Here is a 19,300-nt window from a genome sequence, read left to right as displayed (position 1 = left end):
CTCAACTACGTATCAACCGCTTTTCAAAGGGGCAGACGCGGCCACCCAGCCAGTGATCGCAGCCGACTTCGTCACCGATGAATCCGGCTCCGGTTTGGTCCACTGTGCCCCGGGCCACGGCATGGAGGATTACGAGGTTTGTTTGGAACATGGCCTAAATGCGTCGGCCCCTGTAGACGGGGAAGGCCGGTTTACCGATGCTGCCATGCCTGCCAATCCGTCTATGCTCAGTGGTAAGCATGTCCTGGATGAAGGTAATAGGAGCGTTATAAAACATCTGGTTGAAGAAGGCCATCTGCTTCACAAGCATAGATACAAGCACAAATACCCATATGATTGGCGGTCTAAGCTCCCAATTATCATCCGCGCGACGGAACAATGGTTCGCCGATGTAGGTGACATCCGCCAGCAAGCTGTTGGCGCCTTACAAACCGTTCGTTTTGTGCCTCCATCCGGTAAGGCTAGACTGGAAGCTTTTATCAAAAACAGAAGCGAATGGTGCATTTCCAGGCAGCGAGCCTGGGGAGTCCCGATTCCTGCGCTTTACCACCAGGGAACTGGTGAAGCTGTCCTAACGAGAGAAAGTGTTACTCACATTATGAACGTCATTAAAGATCGAGGAATTGATGCCTGGTGGACAGATGCTGCGGACGATAATACATGGATACCGCCGTCTCTTCGCGATGCTGCCGGACCAGGGTACGTCCGAGGGACTGATACTATGGACGTGTGGTTCGATAGTGGAACTAGCTGGACACGGATGAAAGGCAAAGACGGCTTTGGTTCTATTAGATCCGATGTGTATCTTGAGGGAACAGATCAACATCGTGGGTGGTTCCAATCAAGCCTGCTAACCTGTATCGCGAATCAACTTGCAAAGAGTTCAAACGGCATTTTCAGAGCGCCGTTCAAAACTCTTGTCACGCACGGATTTACACTCGACCAATCTGGTCGCAAAATGAGCAAGTCGATTGGAAACATAATCCATCCGCACGAGATTATGAATGGCACACTTCTCCCTCCTTTGAAAATCAAAAAAACCAAGGGTTCAAAAGGGGAGCCAACTGCGCCCGTCTATGATGCTCTGGGACCAGATGCGTTGCGCCTCTGGGTTGCTGGAAGCGACTATACAAAGGACGTGGCCATTGGGAAGCAGATTCTCAAAGCCACCAACGGCAGTCTTCACAAATATCGCGTCACATTCAAACTCATCCTTGGGGCCCTTCAAGACTTTGATCCAAAGAGCCAGGTCCCTTATGAATCGCTTCGGGCAACCGACAAAATTGCGTTGTCGCAACTGCGATCACTTGTCCTCACCTGCCAGGAAGCATTCGAAAACCTGGAGTTTTTCAAAGCTGTTACTGCAATCAACCGATGGGCCAACGCCGATTTTTCTGCATTCTACATAGAATCGATCAAGGATCGATTGTATGCAGACTCAGCTGGCGGATTAAGCAGAAGAGCTGCCCAAACCACTCTCTTCCACATCTATTCCCATATCCAAAGTATTCTAGGCCCGTTCGTCCCACTACTCGTTGAGGAGTCGTGGGAACACTGCCCCGACATCGTCAAGTCCAATATGCAGCATCCTTTCCATCGCGTCACGGTTCCTCCAAACCCGGAATGGGAGAATCCAATCTTGGAGAAGGGATATCCAGCGCTGATGGCTGCCAACGCGGTCGTGAAGTTGCTGCAAGAAACGGCCCGAGTTAAAAAGCAAATGGGCTCTTCTCTTCAATCATATGTCCATCTGAACGTCCCTGGCTCCGTCAACCCGTTCCAGGAATTTGGCACTGATGAATTGGCCGATGTGTTCGTGGTGTCTTCTGTTACTTCGGGGGATGGGAGTCACGAAGCGCCTCGAGAGATCGAAAACGCGGAGTGGAGTTACGAGGGCGAGTTTAAGTTGCCCAGTGGCGAAATGGGCAAGGCATGGATATACACTCCCATTGAAGGAAAGTGTGCAAGATGCTGGAGGTATCTCGTTGCTGAAGAGAACATGGCGGCAGACGCGCTGTGTCAGAGATGTGAAGACGTTGTCAGTGACCTACCCGACAGTGGGCAATGAGTCCTCTGCGGGCTCAGAATCTAGCAGCAGTTCATCTTGAGGTTCTTGTACTATAAATATGTAATTTTAGATCGGGGGAGCAGTTGTTTGGCATATTGAAGCATATTTCACCTCTTCTTTTACAACTGAATACAAGCAACAGCTTCGGATGGTCCAACCTTCGAGACCACTCCGACAGCATCACGATCGTCAATTCTCAGCTCAGCCATTAACTCGTCAATCACCCGCCATCCAGATCAACCTTCAGTCGGCGTTGCGTCGTGATCGGGAGGACAACAGCCCGGCAAGCCTCCTCCGTCAGCCAAGCCCTGTCGACCCGGCCGTTTTTCCAACGTTGTCACTGCCTTCCTTTCCCTTCGCCCTCGTTTCTTCACCCCCCGCGAACAAACTCAAGTTCCAACAATTCCAAGGTTTCTCGAGAGCCTACCGCCGTACTCCGTTGCGCCCGATTGGATGACACCATGCGAGTTGGCAAACCGATGACGACGTGCTGGCCTGGGGGGCGGCGTTGGCCGTGGGTGCAACAAGATGCCGGCTTGATCCTGTGCGAGCAGTAGCGGGGAATGGTTTAAGCCTGGCTGGGTTGGACCGGGGAGGCTGTCGCCATCCGCCTGGTTTAGAGTATGATTATATATGGACGGGCAGGTGTCTCATCTGGATTTGCCGCTGGTGACTACGGAGTGGTTGCTTGAGAAAGACAGAACATCGACATACTGGGACGATTCGCGATTGTTTTGTTTGTGAAATCTATTTTGAAGCAATTGGGCCTTACTTTTGAATAAAAACGGCATCATGAATGTACCGGAGATGATGGATAAGCCGCATATTCCGCCCATTGGGCATCCTCCTGTCTTTCAGGAGCTTGGGGGCAATGGAAAGCGATGCTTATGGTAAGTTTAGCAGATGATAACAGAGCTGAGGGTTCAGGACTAATTGATTCTAGGGTGGTTACGATCCTAATGCTTGTTTCATCTCTGATCTTCTATATCCTAGGCGCCAGAGTAGTAGTGGTGAGTGAAGAAATCTGGTATTCGACAAGTTCATATGCTAACAGACGGTGATAACTCCTAGCAAAAACGACTTTTCCATGTCCTCACATCACTCATAACGACCATCTCCTTCCTCGCCTATTTTGCCATGGCTACCGGAGAGGGAATTGGCTATAACCTCGTTACCATCCGTCATCACCACGACAAGGCACCTGACACCGTGGAACAGGTTTTCCGCCAGGTCTTCTGGGTCCGTTGGCTTAACTGGGGTCTCTCGTTTTCCCTCATCCTCGTCAACTTGGCCCTGCTCGCGGGATTAAACGGAGCTAGTCTTCTCATTTCCGTTGCCGCCAATATCATCATGTTCGTCACCGGGCTGATCAGCGTCTTTGGCGGACACGGAGGAACGAGATGGGCCTGGTTTACGATCTCGTGTTTGTCGTACCTCACCATTTTGTATCATACAGGATTCCACGGACGCAGGGCAACATTGGCCAAGGACAACCAGACCAGGGCGTTCTACTCTTCGATCGCGGGGTATTTCCTCGTTCTTCTCCTGATTTATCCGATGTAAGTCACTTATCTTGCACGAGAATAGTAATGGCGACAACGAAACTGACATGTTCACAGCATCTGGGCTGCTTCTTCCAACACACGCCGGATGAGCGTTGATGCCGAAATCATCATCTATGCCATCCTTGACGTCTTGTCCCAGGGCGTATTCGGGTACTGGCTCCTCGTTTCCCACGATAGCATGCAATCCATGTAGGTCCCAAGTTTCCACCAGCCTTTGAACGAATATGACCGGCTTACTTTATGCACAGTACCCTCAACATCGATGGATTCTGGTCCAACGGAATTGGCAACGAAGGAGCCATTAGAGTTGGTGATAACGAAGGAGCGTAGTTGATTCGACGTTTTATACATGAGGCCTAGATCAGCCAGTCAAATGTCAAGGCCAGGCCCAAGCCACCACAATACCACGCCGTTTGCCAACCTTGAAGTCGGCATGTTGATATAAATTGCCCCGGTAAGGCAAAACTTGCCCATCCTGAAGTGATAATTTGATGCAAAACCACGTTCTCGGTGTATGAGGCTTTCGATGTACAATTATGCTTTAACTGGGTTTCTATGTGATTGGGATTTTTTCTTTGTCAAATTGTCGGCGGTTATATGGTAAGGATTCTGGTTTACCGTCTTAATATGTCGGACATCGTGGCGGATTGCTTGCGATCAAATTGCCTATTTGATAATCAGGGTCGCTAGGAGTTCCCAGGGCTAAAACTAATCCCACTGATCTCAATTGAATCTGCTTTCCAAGGTCATGATACAGTTTATCAATGGACAACCTCGCTTCTAACTATATGGGGATAATAACAGCTCGTTTTCAGCGGTGATAAGCTCAATTTGACCCTTCTCCAGCTTCATATTAAAAGACGCAAGCTGGAGGATTCCATCCGCAGTTAATCAACAACAAAATGCTAGGCTAAGCATCTATCTAAACTAGCTGAGCAGAAAGGGCGGACGTCTCTTGATCCTAATGAATCAAACGCTTTCTTATTCCGATTGACTCCTCCCTGACTTTCGTTCCAACAACTATTCACCTGACTCCAGATCGCCTTCGAACTTTAGTATTCTAACCCTATACAATCGATCCGCTCATTCCAACTATCGACTTCCGGTCCTTGATTCGGTGTCGACTATCTACCTGTTATCGACCACTGTATTCTCCAATAAACAGATTTAGTTATTGAGGGAGTAACATTACATCTATCACATTGTTTAGAGATCATTTCAATATCAGAGTATACATGGAATCTCAAGAGATTACATAAATTTCAGGCAACTTGCAAAGCAAGCCAGCAACCCATTGTGGTTGGAAAACACGCGTCCTTTTACCCGGAGGCTCTTGTTTCGACTTTTGTTAGTCTATATGTCTGATCGCTGGGGCATTTTCTATTTTGATATATGGAGACAGTCGCACTTCCAGTTGCAAGGCAAATCTCCAAATAACAACCTATAGTGATTCGATAACGGGTCCCCATTCCTGTTCTGGAAGCTACAAAGTATTAGAATGCTCAAGAATCAATACTTTGAGCAGAATGAATTATATTCCCCCAGTTTCGCCTCCTGGCCACGCTCCGCAACACCGTCGCGATACCGCGTATGAGCGCGCAGTGCAAAGAAACAATCCCTCCTCCCTCATTTGCGCCTTCCGCACATGTTCAATACGGACTCCGGCATCCTGAGGGAGGAATCATGATTTTAGAGTCGTTATCGCTAGGATAATGATGCTGTTAGGCGCGCCCAGCCCACAGCAAGGAAGTCCATGTCCTGGCACTCCGGTGGTCAAACGATGAATCTAAATAATAAATCAGTAGTAGGTCTCGAGTACCAAACGCGCCCAGGGTAAATTGGACTGATATTCAATCCATCTCGAAACAATTTGGTAGGGAGGTACTGGTGATCATGGATTGCTGTGCTGCCACCACCGCTGCCCTTCAGAACACAGAGATTGAATTTCTCTTTGCTTCAATAATTGAATGGCAGAGTACCCGCAATATAAGCGCAAGTTTCACATCTCGGTTGGTCGCGCGTTTTCGGCTGATATCACGGGCCTAAATGACCGTGGCACAGCTCCATTCCCAACTTGTAGCAGATGCACTAAAGCAATTTATGTACAGACAATGTCGAGAGCAGTATAATACATATTCGCCTTGGAATTCACCCACATCACGCATGCACAGCAGAATCAACCATTGACAGTGTGAAGCATGTCGTCCGTTCAACACCTCTTGCTTAGTCAGCTCTCAGTCGGTGTTTTTCTTCTTCCGGAGAAAGCGACGCCCGCCGATGTGCAGCAATCCTCCTCCTCCTGAGCGACGAGCAGGCTGTCCCGACGGCGCATCTTCCGGCTGGCTGACGGTTGCTTTGCCGCTTCTTTTGCCCTGTCCTGGCTTCGACGCCGCCTGCTCGTCTGCACCGGCCTTTTCCTTGCCCTTGTCTCCCTTGTTGGCAGTCCTTTTCCGATCGATCAGTTGGATCTCTCCAGGCGTGACTCGTCGTGCCCACATTGGCTCTCCAGGATTGTCCTGCCGCGGCCAGGACACAACGACGTGCTCGCTCATTTGGACCGGGAGAGCAAACCCGGCGTCGACGCAGTGGTCCTTGAACTCGATGCTGCGGAGGCGGTGGGGGTTGAACCAGAGAAAGAATGGGTCTGAATCAACCACAAAGCCCATCAGCGTTAACTTGACAACTGGGAGTTTGTCCGGGGTAGCGCCCACGGCTGCGGCCGCTTCCTTTGCGTTTCCAATTGCATGCTTGTCGAGGTATTCTCCAAATCCAACGCGGCGCTGCAATTCACCTCGTCCATTCTTGCCACTGTTGATTGTAGCGAGTAGTTAGTCATTCTGACCCTATTCACTAAAGGGAGCTGCCCGTCGCCAGCTCCCCTTTTTTCTATTTCTTTCATTCTCCACTTACTAATAGAGGCCCCGAGCTGTAACTGCAGTTCGTGGAAACCACTTTCCCCTGATCTTTGGCCAGCTTCCACAGAATGTGTGGCGGATACACGGCTCCAGTGCCATCTCCAAATGCAACTCTTCCAAACCATGACTGAGCCACACTGTCTGCCAGATGAGGAGCTGATAAGACTGAAGCATTCCAGTCAGCTTAAGGCTGCGCAGATTACGGAAGTTGCAAAGTGGCGCGAGCTCCATCATCGGCATGATGTCTGGGCGGAATGGGTTCTCCTTATGGCTTGACCAGAACAGGTCGAGGGAAAGCGACTCGCGTTCGGTGTCCAAATGGCGCCATGACGTGCCTCCGCGGAAGGACATGATCGGCTTAGCTGATCCATCGGCATAGCGCGTGTCGTCGCGGAACAGTTCCCTGCTTTCGTTCGTTTCGGCCTGCAGGAGATTGTAGCTGCTGCTGCCAATCGACACGGTACGGGTGCGCGTGTTTCGCCCAAAGTCGAAGACTCGACTAATCTCTGCGCTATTAAAGCGTAGAGAGAAGCGTGGACTGTCGCTCATGCTGAAAGGACGCTTCTTGAAAATGCTTCGGCGTAACGCGTCTGAAATTGATACAGAAGTAGCTGACGACACTGGGCGACTAGGGAACGGAGTAGACGATCTGCTGAGCTTTTCTGGCATTTATATCAGCTTGAGGGTTCCTGACGCTATTTTGTGATGTTGGACTGCTTGTTATTGAAGCTCACCTGACTGTTTCTCAGAGGTGCTGTTTATCTCGCCATCACTGTCCAGTGCCCTGGAACACTGAAGAAAGGAAGCTTTGCCTCCATGGCAAGGCATCTTTTTCTTATCCAGCTCTCGGCGTCACTTTGCGTTTGGCCCGTTTGACTCACACTAGGCCTGTTATTCTGTTGTGATTTGCAGGATATGAGGTCGTCGCCGCGAAGGAGGGAGAAGCGGGCTGTTGTGATGATAGCATTCCATGAAGAGCAAGAGTTGTTTGTTGTGCTGCCAGGGACAAAGCTGGTTCGACACGCGTGTTATTACCTGTGATAGCTGTGCAGGTTGTATGGGATATTTCACCTCTTCTTGGGTGTATGACTGTCATGGGCTTGTTTGCGGATCTCCCATCCTTCAATCCATCACTTGCTAGTTAGAGGTATCCCAGGCTATTAACAGAATGGTGTAGGACTGATAAGCTAAAGGAATCTAGGACTCCAATGCTTGGGGGGGTCTACTGCGGAGAATCTATGGTCTATATGAAAGCTTTGGGCTTGATTGTTAGCTGTTGTGACAATCTCTTCTTTGTAGAGTCTTTCTTTCCTGTACAATGCGCCCCTTGCAGATACGCCCTGCAAGTCCGCTTGTTTCAAAATGCAACAATCCTCTGAATGGCATCCGTTCCCTTCCCCCCAATGGTACCCCGAATCCTCTAAAAATAAGCATTTAATGTAAAAGAATCTTCCATGCGTAGAGCGCGCCGAGGGGTCATCAATTGCATTTTTTTTGGGGGCGGTTTGTTTGGCCACCCCGAGTACGGAGTTTCTACCCTGTTACCCGCTCCGGCCGCCCCAATTACATGGGCGTTCTTGACAGGTTGATGGAGGGCCCCGGGAGAAGGCCCCGGGAGCTGAGTATTGGAGCCTGAGATAAGGCTGCATGAAGTGTCATTTATGGAGTGGCGGCCCTTTTGCATTGACCCGTTTAAAGCAAAAAAATCCCCCTTTGCCAGTTTACTTTTTGGGGGGTGGAATTGAAAGGAAGGTTGTTTAGTTTTCAGAGCAATAAAGGGGCGAACTGATCTGATTTGACGTCGAAGAGCCATGCCAAACACTTAGACGCCATCTACATTGAAGGCTGCGAAATTGCGCAGAGTGGCAGATAGCCCTCAACCAAACTCCGATTCATCTCGGCTCACGGATTCGATATTCACACTAACTTCGGGACCATAAGAGTTGAAAATCAGGGATGCCGACTTAAACCGTCTTGCATTTTGAATCATTTCTCATTTGCGCAGACTCCTTTCAACCTAGCTAGAGAGAGGACATGGCAGAAAAAGAGACAGAATTAAAATAAACATAACCTTTTTAATATCTCTTTCCCTCCCGAAGAACATCGCCGAATTCTTCAAGTGGACTTCTAACCAACTTAGTCTCCTTCCACAGGTTAGGTGTCAGGAAGCCGTATGTGTTGGCAACAGCGACGAAGGTAGCCTTCAGGGTGTTTTCAAGTGTCTTGGTGGATCCGGAAGATGATGTGTAGATATCCTGGACACCAGCCAATTGTAAAAGACGCTTGACGGCGGGAGAAGCGACGAGACCAGTACCACGGGGAGCAGGAATCAACTATTGACAGATTAGCACTCCTTGATTCCCAACACAACGCGGAAATCGCAATACGTACTCGAACAGTGACGGAACCGCACTTTCCACTCTCCTTGGTTGGCAGCGAGTGTGGATCACCGAGGTTGGTGCCCCAGTAACCTCTGCGGACAGGAAGAACGCTGAGCTTGGCGATGATGATAGCAGCGCGGATAGCAGTTGCGACTTCCTTGGATGTTTTGATGCCGAGACCGACGTGGCCCTCAGAATCTCCGATAACAACAATGGCCTTGAAACGGGTACGCTGACCGGCACGGGTTTGCTTCTGGACGGGTTTAATCTAAGTCGCGAAGCATCAGGAATTAGCACCGGTTCAATGTAAATTCATTCCGCTCCATCAAAATATCCCATTCTTCCCATGTCTTCAAAAACCACATAGATAATCCAAAAACAGCCCCATCGCGAAAAGTCAAACTTGTAGACTGGCGTGTGTACCTTCATAACCTCATCCTTCAGCTTGGGCAAGAAGAAATCAACAATCTGGTATTCCTTGATGGGCAAGCTGTGCAAATAGATCTGTTCCATGCTGGTGATCTTTCCGGCCTTCACGAGACGACCGAGCTTGGTGACGGGCTGCCACTCCTTCTCCTCGCTCTTGGGTCCACGGCGTCCACGACGACCACGGCCACGTCCACGGTCGCCGCGCGAACCAAAGCCTCCACGGGCAGCACCACCACGGGGAGCGTCAGCCATATTCGATTATGGAGATTGATGTATGGAGAAGGACGGGGAGATCGAAAGGAAACGCTTGGTGGTCGAACGGTCGGCTGAATTGGTGCTCGTCGTCGTTTCGACCTTCAAATCCAAAATTGGCTGCAAGTTCGGCGATGGCAGCGGTTGGTGGTGGATTATGTAAGATGCGGCTAAGCGAGGTGACCGGGAAACCCTATCGTCGAAGACCTAAGCCCTACTTTCTGGTCGAAAGAGGATATCATCCGTGGCAATACGAGTCGACCGCGCGGTTTTGATCAGCCAGTTCTAACTTCTACAACATCTCTTCAAGCGCCTTCAAAGACTTTATCGTCGATACGTTCTTGGGACTGGTTGGCCCTACGAAAGAGGAGCTGATTGCGTATGATTGCTGGCCGTGGTTTACGTCCGAATAAACCACATTCAAGAATGCGTCTCAAGGCCAAACAGCAGCTCAAGAGCTCTTTAGCATTGCATCCATTCTCTGCAGCTCTGGCAGGTCCCACCTCAGCATCCATTCGCATCTCACCACTTCATCGATTGTGGCCCTTTTGCTTGGTTCAAGGACCAACATCGACTTTATCATGTCACAGAATGCTTTCTCCTCTGAAAAGTCAAACTTCCTCCTCTGCCGTGGGTGCTGTATATAGTCTCTGAATCGCTGGTCCCAGTCCCTGGAGCTGTTACTGTACCACTGACAGAGACTCTCTTTCACATTCTTCTGTCCATCTTCATCAAACCAGTTTCTTCTTTCTGCCCACTTCCTCCACCAGCGATCAGGGAGTTTACCCAGCATCTCCACATGCTCAATTGTGACCTCATCCAAGGTGACAGGGAAGGCTTCAAAAGGGGGCCTGGATCCAAAAATATCCCAGATAGTGCATGCAAGTGTCCATATATCTGCTGAGAAAGAAAGAGACTCATCCAATTCTCCTGGCTCTGCAAAGCAAGATTCTGATGGTGCAAGTAAAGGTGGTGTATGAGCAGCAAACTGTGGTGTGACTCGAGGATCAAATGCTTCTCCAAAATCTGCAATCATTATGGCAGAATCCACCAGGAAAATCTTGTCACTATCAATTCCAAGCCACAGAGGAACAATGACCTCCAAAGGGACTCCATGGTCAAGCAGGGCACCATCTTCACAAACAACCTGCTCTTTTGCTGGTTCCCCAGTTCTATCACGCAGCTGCTCAAGAGTCATGCCTTGCATATCAGGTGGCAACCGAAGGAGAATATTTGCAAGGTGAAGATCTAAAGCTATGTTTAGATTGAAATCTGCAGTCTGAATTGAGCAATGAAAAAGGGGTTGTAAGTTTCCTAACATACCACCGTGAACAATGCCTTGAGAATGGATAAATTGCAGGCCAAGTATAAGTTGTGATGTTATGGCTTGAGCAGCCGGGAGTTGAAGGAGTCGATGGTATGGAGCCTCCTTGGCTTCATGAATACTCGTTCTGGCGGCATCTGTGACCAAACACTGATGAGTACCATTGGGCCCAGAGAATGTGAAAGAATCGAGCAGGTTCTGTACAATAGCCTTTCCAGGGAGCCTAGATTCAGCTCTAGCTAGCTGTGAAAGAGTCTGCATCTCATGGGTTCGGCCAACTGATCCAGCTGTGGAGATCTTGAGCGCAACAAGTTGTCTTCGCCTTGGCCCTTTTGTCCTCTGCCAGCCAGGTTGTAGCAGAACGCCCGAATCCAAGTTTATGAACAATAACATATTGACCTGCACAGAATTCATCGCCAATCATGACAGGATGGTAGCCTCCGCGAACATAATAATCCAAGCGCTCAACTTCTTCCACAAATCCGTACCTGACTTTGCTAGGCTCCATGCGTGTTGCCATACTTCTATGTTGGAGCCGCGTGTGTCGGCAGGTTGGTTTGAGGACCGCTGGTATGATTCTGCGGAATCGCAAAAACATGCTGCTGGTTCAATATGTGTGGATTAATTATGTGACTAATGGGAGAAGAGCGATGCATAACCAGTTTATATTTGCTCTTTTGTGTCCTTCGATACCCCGTATACTACTACGCTGAATTCTTGTAGCATGCTAGATCTAGCAGATTATTCCTTTTGATAAGCTTGAGAATGACAAGGCGGAAGGTTTTACCCGTAGCACCACTAGTTAGTTACTAGGGTCCTTGGCACATCATCTGATCGTCGAGCTGGTGAAGCTGATTTTGCGGGTCGCTGGACACAAAGAGAGTGAGAGTGCTGGACTTGCAGGCTTTGCAACAATGCCCGATCAAGTCCTTTCGGTTCAGTAGCGATTTTCTTGAAGCCAATCGTCGACAATGCTACGCTGGTAAGCCCGTTTGCGAGTCAGATTCGGTGTCCTGCTAACTTCACGTGCTATTCAGGTACCAAGCTCGACTGGCCCGGAATCCGTTGCTCACACAAAGTATTGGAAGCGCGGTGAGTCCGTGCTCTTGTCACGCCGTTGATAAGGAGTGTACGATTACCGCTAACTTTGCCGTGGTGGATGATACAGGTCCTCTTCGGCGCCGGAGATGTCTTAGCACAGCAACTCGTCGACCGAGTCGGCATTGAGAACCATAACTATGCCCGAACGGGTCGAATGGCACTCTATGGCGGCGGTATGTTTCGTGCCCTGCCTTTGAAACGCCCTTGGTCAGACGCTGATTGATCTCTTTAGCCATATTTGGCCCTGCTGCCGCGACTTGGTACAAATTCCTTGCACGAAACGTAGCTCTCAAAAATCGCACACTCACATTAGTTGCCAGAGTGTGCAGCGATCAGCTCCTGTTCACTCCGACGCACCTCTTCGCCTTCCTCTCCTCGATGTCTGTGATGGAAGGTAACGACCCTATCGAGAAGCTCCGAACTAGCTTCTTGCCGGCGTACAAAGCGAACCTGATGTTATGGCCATGGGTACAAGCTGCAAACTTTTCGCTCGTGCCACTCGAACATCGAGTATTGGTTGTCAACGTTGTGAGCTTGGGTGAGTTCTCATTTATGTCTTGTTGGTTTATATCTTGATTCTAATTTCGTTTGACAGGATGGAATTGCATTCTCAGCCTCATCAACAGCAAGAAGCAGCCAGAAATGATTTGAAAGTCATTCAAACAACACGGGGATCGGATAATTCCCTTCTTAATGTCGTTCATAAAACCGTGAGGATAGATTTTACCTGGGTGGAGGTCTGTTACAAAATGGGATACACAGCTCGATACCCCAGATATAGATCAATTGCTGGCTACACTATACACTGCAGAATGTATTATTATAATAGAACGGTGGTCTTTTTTTTTTTCAATATTCCGATCAATTTTCTTTCTTTGAGCGGAATGCTTTGTAGAACTTTGTAATTATATAAGCAGTCAAACACGGCAAACATGCCATCTCACCGTCCAGACTCTCCAAACAGCACGGAAAAAATCATCGCTCGGCAACTCTCAGCTGCGCACGCCTCAAAGGAAATAGCAAACCTTCTAATACCCCGTTTACCTTCTGCCTGGAGCAGAGCTCTCTCACTTTGTCTTCATTTTTATAATTTTGCTACTCCAGTGATAACGAATCCGCGAAGTGGCAAGCATTTCGCATCGAGCCTTCCCGCCTCCTCTCGAACACTTCAAAAGCAACACTGACCCCCTCGACCTCGATTCACTCTTCCGAGTCCTCATTTAACGTGCGCTAGACTCTTCCATCCCACTTGCGCATCGACAGATATACCTTTTCCCTATATACTCGGTCGAAAATCTGATACCAGCTTTCAAAATGGCCGCAGCAGTTGCAGGAAATGTCGTCGCTCCCGTACCAGACGAGAACACACCCCCAAATGGTGCGGAAGCTGGGCTAAAAGGCGATGAAGAGGTCACAGTTTTCCATGACCCAAACAATTTCAACGTGAAGCATCCTCTGATGAACGAGTGGACACTATGGTTTACAAAGCCTTCAAGTGGCAAGGTATGAGTTGAAGGTCCTTTCACGAGTACTGATGACGGACTGCTGACCCCGATCTTTTCAATTAATAGGGCGATAACTGGAATGATCTCCTAAAAGAAGTCGTAACATTTAATTCCGTTGAAGAGTTTTGGGGTATCTACGTGAGTTGCACTCATTACTACTTCGAATGAAACAACTGCTGTGCTCGTATACTAATTTTGCTTGTGTAGAACAACATCACACCAACTTCAGAGCTCGGTTTGAAAGCGGATTATCACCTTTTCAAAAAAGGTATTCGACCAGAATGGGAAGATCAACATAACAAGCATGGCGGAAAATGGTCGTTTCAATTCAAAGATAAGCGTAGCGTTCCTATTGACGAGCTCTGGCTCCACTCTCAGCTCGCCGCCATCGGTGAGACTCTCGAAAACGATGGTGATAACGAAGTGATGGGTGTTGTGGTCAATGTGCGCAAAGGATTCTACCGTATCGGTCTCTGGACAAGAACCACTGGAAAGCCTCTACCGGCTTCTGATAAACGCACTGTCGACAAAAGCGAGGAGATTTTGAAAGCAATCGGTAGAAGGTTCAAGGAGGTTCTGAGGTTGAAGGATACAGATCAGTTAGAATTTTCTGGCCATACCGAAAGCGCTACTGCAGGAAGCACCAGAGCTAAGGCGAAGTTTGTGGTTTGAAAGATTAAGCTTATGAGACGCAATGGATACAAAGGTTCGGAGAGAGAATTCATGTCTGGGGAGGTTTTAGGTGTCTTCTCTTCGTCAACCACAGCTATGACAGATGGGATACAGAGTTTACCCACAGATGAGTTAAGATGACCACCCCCCTTCTCGCCCACCCCCTGTTTTCGCCCACTTGTAAAATTGCTTCAAATCTCAACATCCAACATTCAACCTTCCAACCTTCAACCAAATTTATCAATATGACTTTAAATTGCAAAAAATCTATTACTGAAGCTATTGAAGCTTTTCATTCTGGTCAATATAAATCCTTAAGAGCTGTTGCCAATGTGTTTGGCATCCCAAGAAGCACCCTACAGTTTCAAATGGCTGGCTGTATAAATTCACAGTTAGGTCAAGCACAACATCAGTAATTGAGTCCTGCTCAAGAGCATTTCCTAGCTGAATGAATACTAGAGCAGAATCTTCAAGGATATCCTCCCTCCCATGCCCATGTATGAGAAATGGCAATCCAAATACTCATAATGAACAGCAATAATGAACCACTAGGCAAGGATTGGGTTGGAAAGTTTATAAAGAGAAATCCATGTGTGAAATCAGTTGTGGGAAGAAGAATAGATGCCAAATGGATAGAGAACTCCCAGCCAGAGATGATTCAAGAGTTTTATGACCTTTTTGAACACACCCAAACCCAATACTCAATCACCACACCTAATGTATGGAATTTTGATGAGCATGGCATTGCTTTGGGAGTTTGTTTGAATACCCAGGTCCTCACAAATGCAGAGAATAAAAAGGCATATCTCAAGATCCCAGAAAGCTGTGAGTGGGTGACAATTGAAGAGACTATATCAGCCATTGGTCAGTTTACACAATCTCTTGTTATATTTCATGGAAAACACCCTCAATCCTCTTGGTTTAAAGAAAATGTTCCAGATTGGATCTATACTGCATCTCAGAATGGCTGGACTTCAAATGAGATTGGAATTCAATGGCTGAAGAAGATTTTTCTGTCTGAAATCAAGCCAGCAGAAGAAGAGTATAGACTGCTGCTTCTTGATGGTCATGGAAGTCATGTATTCATTGAATTTCTATGGATTTGCAAGCAAAATCAAGTGCATTTGGTGTTTCTTCCTCTGCACACTTTTCATGTTTTACAGCTCTTGGATTTGACTGTTTTTTCATTCATAAAAGCTCACTACTGGAAGAATATTTCAGAGCTGAGCTATCTTGATGATGCTGCTCCAGTTAAGAAGTATTGCTTTGTTTCAGCTTATGAGTCTGCTAGAAAGCAAGCTCTGACAACTAAGAATATTAGGAGTGGATGGAAAGCTGCTGAATTAGTTTCATATAATTCTTTTAAAGCTCTGGAATCCTCCCAAATACAGTCCATCCATCCTACTACATCTCCCAGCCCAAATCTGTCTGAATCAAGCTTCAAATGGCAAGATCTCTTGCTAAATACACTCTGAAGTGCACAAGATATTTATAAGGCATTGGGGCAGTTAAATAAGAAAGGAATTCTTACTACAACACAGCAGGGATTCTTTAGAAAGATTAGCAAGACTTTAGAGAGCTCAAATGCAGAGTGGGCATTGCTTCAAGTCTCAAATCACAAACTCACAAGTCAGCTGGAAGGTCTACAGAGGTCAAAAGTCAAGAAGAGAGTAGTATTGGATTCTAATACACAGTTTGCAAATATTGAATCCATTTGGAAGGCTCAGGATGAAGCCAAAGTCTTAGAGCTTCATATTCAACAACAGTAATCTGATTTACAGGCAAAAAAGGATGCAGCAGAGGTTCTTCAGGCTGGTATGGAAGCTTGTATGATAGAATGGCAACTCTGGTAGAAATTCATTGAGAAATGGAGCTCTAATGGGGTGGGTTGAAAATCTATAAGATGGGTGAAAATGGGGGGTGGGCGAGAAGGGGGGTGGTCATCTTATGTTATTTAACGATGTGAATATTGGAGCCTCGCCCTATGTCTAGCTCCCTTCATAGTGCATCTATTCTAATGTTCCTTCTCAAAGTTCCCATGGAGTGTTTTTCGCCGATTCTCCTATAGGCTTTGTATTTTTATTGTTACTTTGCCAGAGAATACCTGCTTCATGTTCTATTTTCTATTGATCCGATCCAGGCTGCCGTGAATATCGCAATATATGGTCTACAACCAGAAATCTGAACCCAGTCGCAACCTACACTGATTTGCGAGTGAAGCTCATAGCATGTCTCCAAACACTTGCTTCACAAGCATTTTCTTATTAACTTTGCCCATCGCATTTCGCGGTAAACCGCCCTCCAAGACTCGCATCTCCTGTGGGATCTTGTAGGTCGCCAATTTATCCTTTAACGCACGTCGCATATCCAGAGCGCTAAACTTCTTTATCTTCTTACCGCCGCTTTCTTCGTCAGATGACAAGGCGGGTTTAAGGGCGAGGACGGCTGCGACTTTCTGACCCCATTGTTGGGATGGGAGGCCGACGACTGCGGCTTCCGCGATCTGAGGCCTATCAGGTCGGTCAGCCAAGAAGGAAAAGCGGCGGGGAGGGAAAATGAGAAGGATTCGAATAAGAAAAAAGTGCCAGGGTACTTACAGAGAAAGTAACTCTCTTTCAACTTCCAAGGCGCTAACCTTTTCTCCGCCGGTCTTGATGATATCCACGCTTTTCCGTCCCTGTATAAAGTACATCGGCCCGCGAGCCCAAACTTGCGCGCTCTCGCCGGTTCCTTGGACATGTCTTCTAATAGCCATGTCTCCGGTTTTAAACCATTTCCCCTTCCCGTCTGGATCGGAGACAAACTCCTCATTTGTGGCTTTTTCGTTCCGCCAGTATTCCTTGAATATCGTCGGGCCGCGAAGCTGGATTTCACCCACTCTTTCACGACCATGTTGATCGACTTCCTCTCCTGGTTGGATCACCCTGTTGGTGTCTGGATCAACCAGTCTAGCGTCCACGGATGGTAGCGGCCACCCTACACTTCCATCGACGCGGTCTTGCGGGTTTAAACCGCAGCTTAGAGCCATGCCGACTTCGGTCATCCCGTACCGCTCGAGAAGGACATTGCCATCACTAAGTTCTGTCCAAGCTGACTTTATGGGCGTGGGAAGGGCCGCGGAGCCGGAGATGTTTAAACGGAGATGCTGGGGTGATATGGCGACCTTTGCGGCCTGCTGAGTCTCTGACGGAAGGCTGGCGTGGGTGGAAAGAAGACGGGTATAAATGGTTGGAACAGCGGTGAAAAATGTTATTGGCGTTTTATCGTTGACCTGAGTGTTTGGTTGAGATGAGAGGAAAGGTGACGCAAACCTGTTCCAGACGGCAGTAGGGTTGAAAGGAAACATAAATTCAATCGAGGACCCGGCAAGAAGCGGCGCTAAAATCGCGTTCACTGTTCCGTGGATGTGATGCAGCGGAAGGAGATGAAGCAATCGGTCCCTTGGAGAATACTCCCACGCGTCCACCAAGGATTGTATCTGCGCCATAAGAGCGGAATGAGGTAGTAAAACTCCTTTCTAAGGCCCAATCAGTTTCAAGGCTCCCTTTCAGGCACCATAGCGAGTTACTATACCGGTCTATTTGTTGTACCTGAAGTATAAAGCATCATTCCCCCTCGCTGGCGCTGATGTCCGAACTGCGGCTCCAGTCCCGAGTCACCCCCATGTTCAATTCTCTCAATCACTCCTAACACCGGAGGATTCTCCAAATCACCTTCAACAACCTGTTGCGCCTTGGACGCATATTTCTCGGTGGCTAGAAGTATCCTAGCCTGAGAATTATCCAATATATATGTCAATTCGCCAGCTGGGAAAGCGGGTGAGAGTGGGAGTGCTATGCCATCCGACGCAAGAATCGAAAGTAGGGTCACTATTAACGGGATATCCCCAAGCGTTAGCCATCGATATTCCCGACATCGCTGGTAGTGTTAAAACAGTACCCACGTAGTCATAGCTGTTCTCCGCTAGAAATGCTACCGGTTGACCAGAGACATCTCCTGCCTTTAGGTTATGCCCTGCCAGTCGTAATAGCTTGTCCTGTGCTCGCAGGGTATCACCAAGGAGACGACCGTAGTTAAATGCCCGGCCCGAAGCACTGTGGACGATTGACGTTGATTTTGGATCGTGCAATGTCAGAGCTCGGAATAGAGGGAGATCGGGCACGGTCGAGATTTCTCGTCGAGTACGAAGGCGCGAAACACGGGTCAAGGCTGGAAAACCACGAGTTGGGATCAATTGGCATTTCCGGCAACCCGCCAGAAGAGAAGCAATGTGTCGGAGGTTGTTCATCATGCTTGATCGTGAACGTTCAGAGAGGAACGGACGCCATGCTGTAATTATGTAGTTATATTCTCAAGATGCTGCCGTTTTGCATTCTGAAAGTAAAGTTAGTCAAGTGCTTGCTTTGTTCCGGTTATGGTTTTATTGGTGAGCTCCTCTGGAGGAATGGATGATGCTCCATCCCGGAGAGATTCAACCGAGTGTGAGCTGACTAGTTACAGACCTCATCCTTTGATCCCACCCGAGAGCTCCATATCCTCCTATCCTCCCTACATCACACATCCCGTCCCGCCCACGCTCTCGAGGTACAAATGCTCCGCCCGCTCACTCTTCTCCGCCAGCACCGCGTGTCGCTCCTCCGCTCCGTCTCCAGCATGTCCGCTCCGCCCGCAGACTCCGTATCCCCAGCGCCTTCAAACACGCCCATGGAAGACATCATCCGAACAAAGGTTCGACGCAGAACTTTTGTTTTCAACATGAAATAGGATCCCATGCTAAATCAAACCACCTCGTTTCCCCTACAGATACAAACCGCTCTCTCCCCCACCACCCTCACCATCCGCAACGACTCCCATCTCCACGCCCACCATGCGCCAATGCGCGGCGTTACTTCCAAAGAGACGCACTTCAAGTACAGCGCATCCCATTGGATTCAATGAAATTCCCGCTGACATGTCCTACAGCGTTACGATAATCTCCTCCGCATTTGCATCGAAACCGCAGCCCGCGCGACACAGGATGGTGTATGGTTTATTAAAGGATGAGATTGCGCAGGAAGGAGGCATACATGCGTTGCAGTTAAGGACGAG

At 48.4% G+C, this 19,300-nt stretch overlaps 9 protein-coding genes across 9 annotated transcripts; 5 read left to right on the top strand and 4 right to left on the bottom strand.

The window, feature by feature from the left end:
- Window positions 1–223: 223 nt before the first annotated feature.
- Window positions 224–2,068, top strand: UREG_02373 (uncharacterized protein; the record flags this gene model as incomplete). The annotated part of the gene is made up of 1 exon (XM_002542811.1): window positions 224–2,068. The coding sequence occupies one exon, from the start codon at window positions 224–226 to the stop codon at window positions 2,066–2,068; it is 1,845 nt and encodes a 614-aa protein (XP_002542857.1).
- Window positions 2,069–2,860: 792 nt separating this feature from the next.
- Window positions 2,861–3,963, top strand: UREG_02372 (opsin 1 protein; the record flags this gene model as incomplete). Its single annotated transcript, XM_002542810.1, has 5 exons — window positions 2,861–2,958; window positions 3,012–3,078; window positions 3,140–3,627; window positions 3,688–3,822; window positions 3,882–3,963. The coding sequence occupies 5 exons, from the start codon at window positions 2,861–2,863 to the stop codon at window positions 3,961–3,963; spliced, it is 870 nt and encodes a 289-aa protein (XP_002542856.1).
- A 1,904-nt stretch (window positions 3,964–5,867) lies between these two features.
- UREG_02371 (uncharacterized protein) lies at window positions 5,868–7,097 on the bottom strand (the record flags this gene model as incomplete). The annotated part of the gene is made up of 2 exons (XM_002542809.1): window positions 5,868–6,441; window positions 6,544–7,097. 2 exons carry the CDS (start codon window positions 7,095–7,097, stop codon window positions 5,868–5,870), a joined length of 1,128 nt encoding a protein of 375 aa, XP_002542855.1.
- Window positions 7,098–8,623: 1,526 nt separating this feature from the next.
- UREG_02370 (40S ribosomal protein S2) lies at window positions 8,624–9,610 on the bottom strand (the record flags this gene model as incomplete). The annotated part of the gene is made up of 3 exons (XM_002542808.1): window positions 8,624–8,881; window positions 8,940–9,197; window positions 9,353–9,610. The coding sequence occupies 3 exons, from the start codon at window positions 9,608–9,610 to the stop codon at window positions 8,624–8,626; spliced, it is 774 nt and encodes a 257-aa protein (XP_002542854.1).
- Window positions 9,611–10,061: 451 nt separating this feature from the next.
- UREG_02369 (uncharacterized protein) lies at window positions 10,062–11,532 on the bottom strand (the record flags this gene model as incomplete). The annotated part of the gene is made up of 3 exons (XM_002542807.1): window positions 10,062–10,858; window positions 10,934–11,263; window positions 11,334–11,532. 3 exons carry the CDS (start codon window positions 11,530–11,532, stop codon window positions 10,062–10,064), a joined length of 1,326 nt encoding a protein of 441 aa, XP_002542853.1.
- A 373-nt stretch (window positions 11,533–11,905) lies between these two features.
- UREG_02368 (uncharacterized protein) lies at window positions 11,906–12,686 on the top strand (the record flags this gene model as incomplete). The annotated part of the gene is made up of 5 exons (XM_002542806.1): window positions 11,906–11,916; window positions 11,972–12,026; window positions 12,103–12,208; window positions 12,268–12,573; window positions 12,631–12,686. 5 exons carry the CDS (start codon window positions 11,906–11,908, stop codon window positions 12,684–12,686), a joined length of 534 nt encoding a protein of 177 aa, XP_002542852.1.
- A 663-nt stretch (window positions 12,687–13,349) lies between these two features.
- Window positions 13,350–14,212, top strand: UREG_02367 (eukaryotic translation initiation factor 4E-1; the record flags this gene model as incomplete). Its single annotated transcript, XM_002542805.1, has 3 exons — window positions 13,350–13,538; window positions 13,607–13,678; window positions 13,748–14,212. 3 exons carry the CDS (start codon window positions 13,350–13,352, stop codon window positions 14,210–14,212), a joined length of 726 nt encoding a protein of 241 aa, XP_002542851.1.
- Window positions 14,213–16,433: 2,221 nt separating this feature from the next.
- UREG_02366 (uncharacterized protein) lies at window positions 16,434–18,503 on the bottom strand (the record flags this gene model as incomplete). Its single annotated transcript, XM_002542804.1, has 4 exons — window positions 16,434–16,722; window positions 16,810–17,729; window positions 17,786–17,983; window positions 18,156–18,503. 4 exons carry the CDS (start codon window positions 18,501–18,503, stop codon window positions 16,434–16,436), a joined length of 1,755 nt encoding a protein of 584 aa, XP_002542850.1.
- Window positions 18,504–18,865: 362 nt separating this feature from the next.
- On the top strand, window positions 18,866–19,150 carry UREG_02365 (uncharacterized protein; the record flags this gene model as incomplete). Its single annotated transcript, XM_002542803.1, has 2 exons — window positions 18,866–18,940; window positions 19,016–19,150. 2 exons carry the CDS (start codon window positions 18,866–18,868, stop codon window positions 19,148–19,150), a joined length of 210 nt encoding a protein of 69 aa, XP_002542849.1.
- Between the last annotated feature and the right edge of the window lie 150 nt (window positions 19,151–19,300).

The sequence above is a fragment of the Uncinocarpus reesii genome, genomic scaffold (assembly GCF_000003515.1).
Source record: "Uncinocarpus reesii 1704 scaffold_1 genomic scaffold, whole genome shotgun sequence".
NCBI lineage: Eukaryota > Fungi > Ascomycota > Eurotiomycetes > Onygenales > Onygenaceae > Uncinocarpus > Uncinocarpus reesii.
Note: the sequence above shows the minus strand (reverse complement) of the source record. Positions and strands in the feature narration are given on the sequence as shown.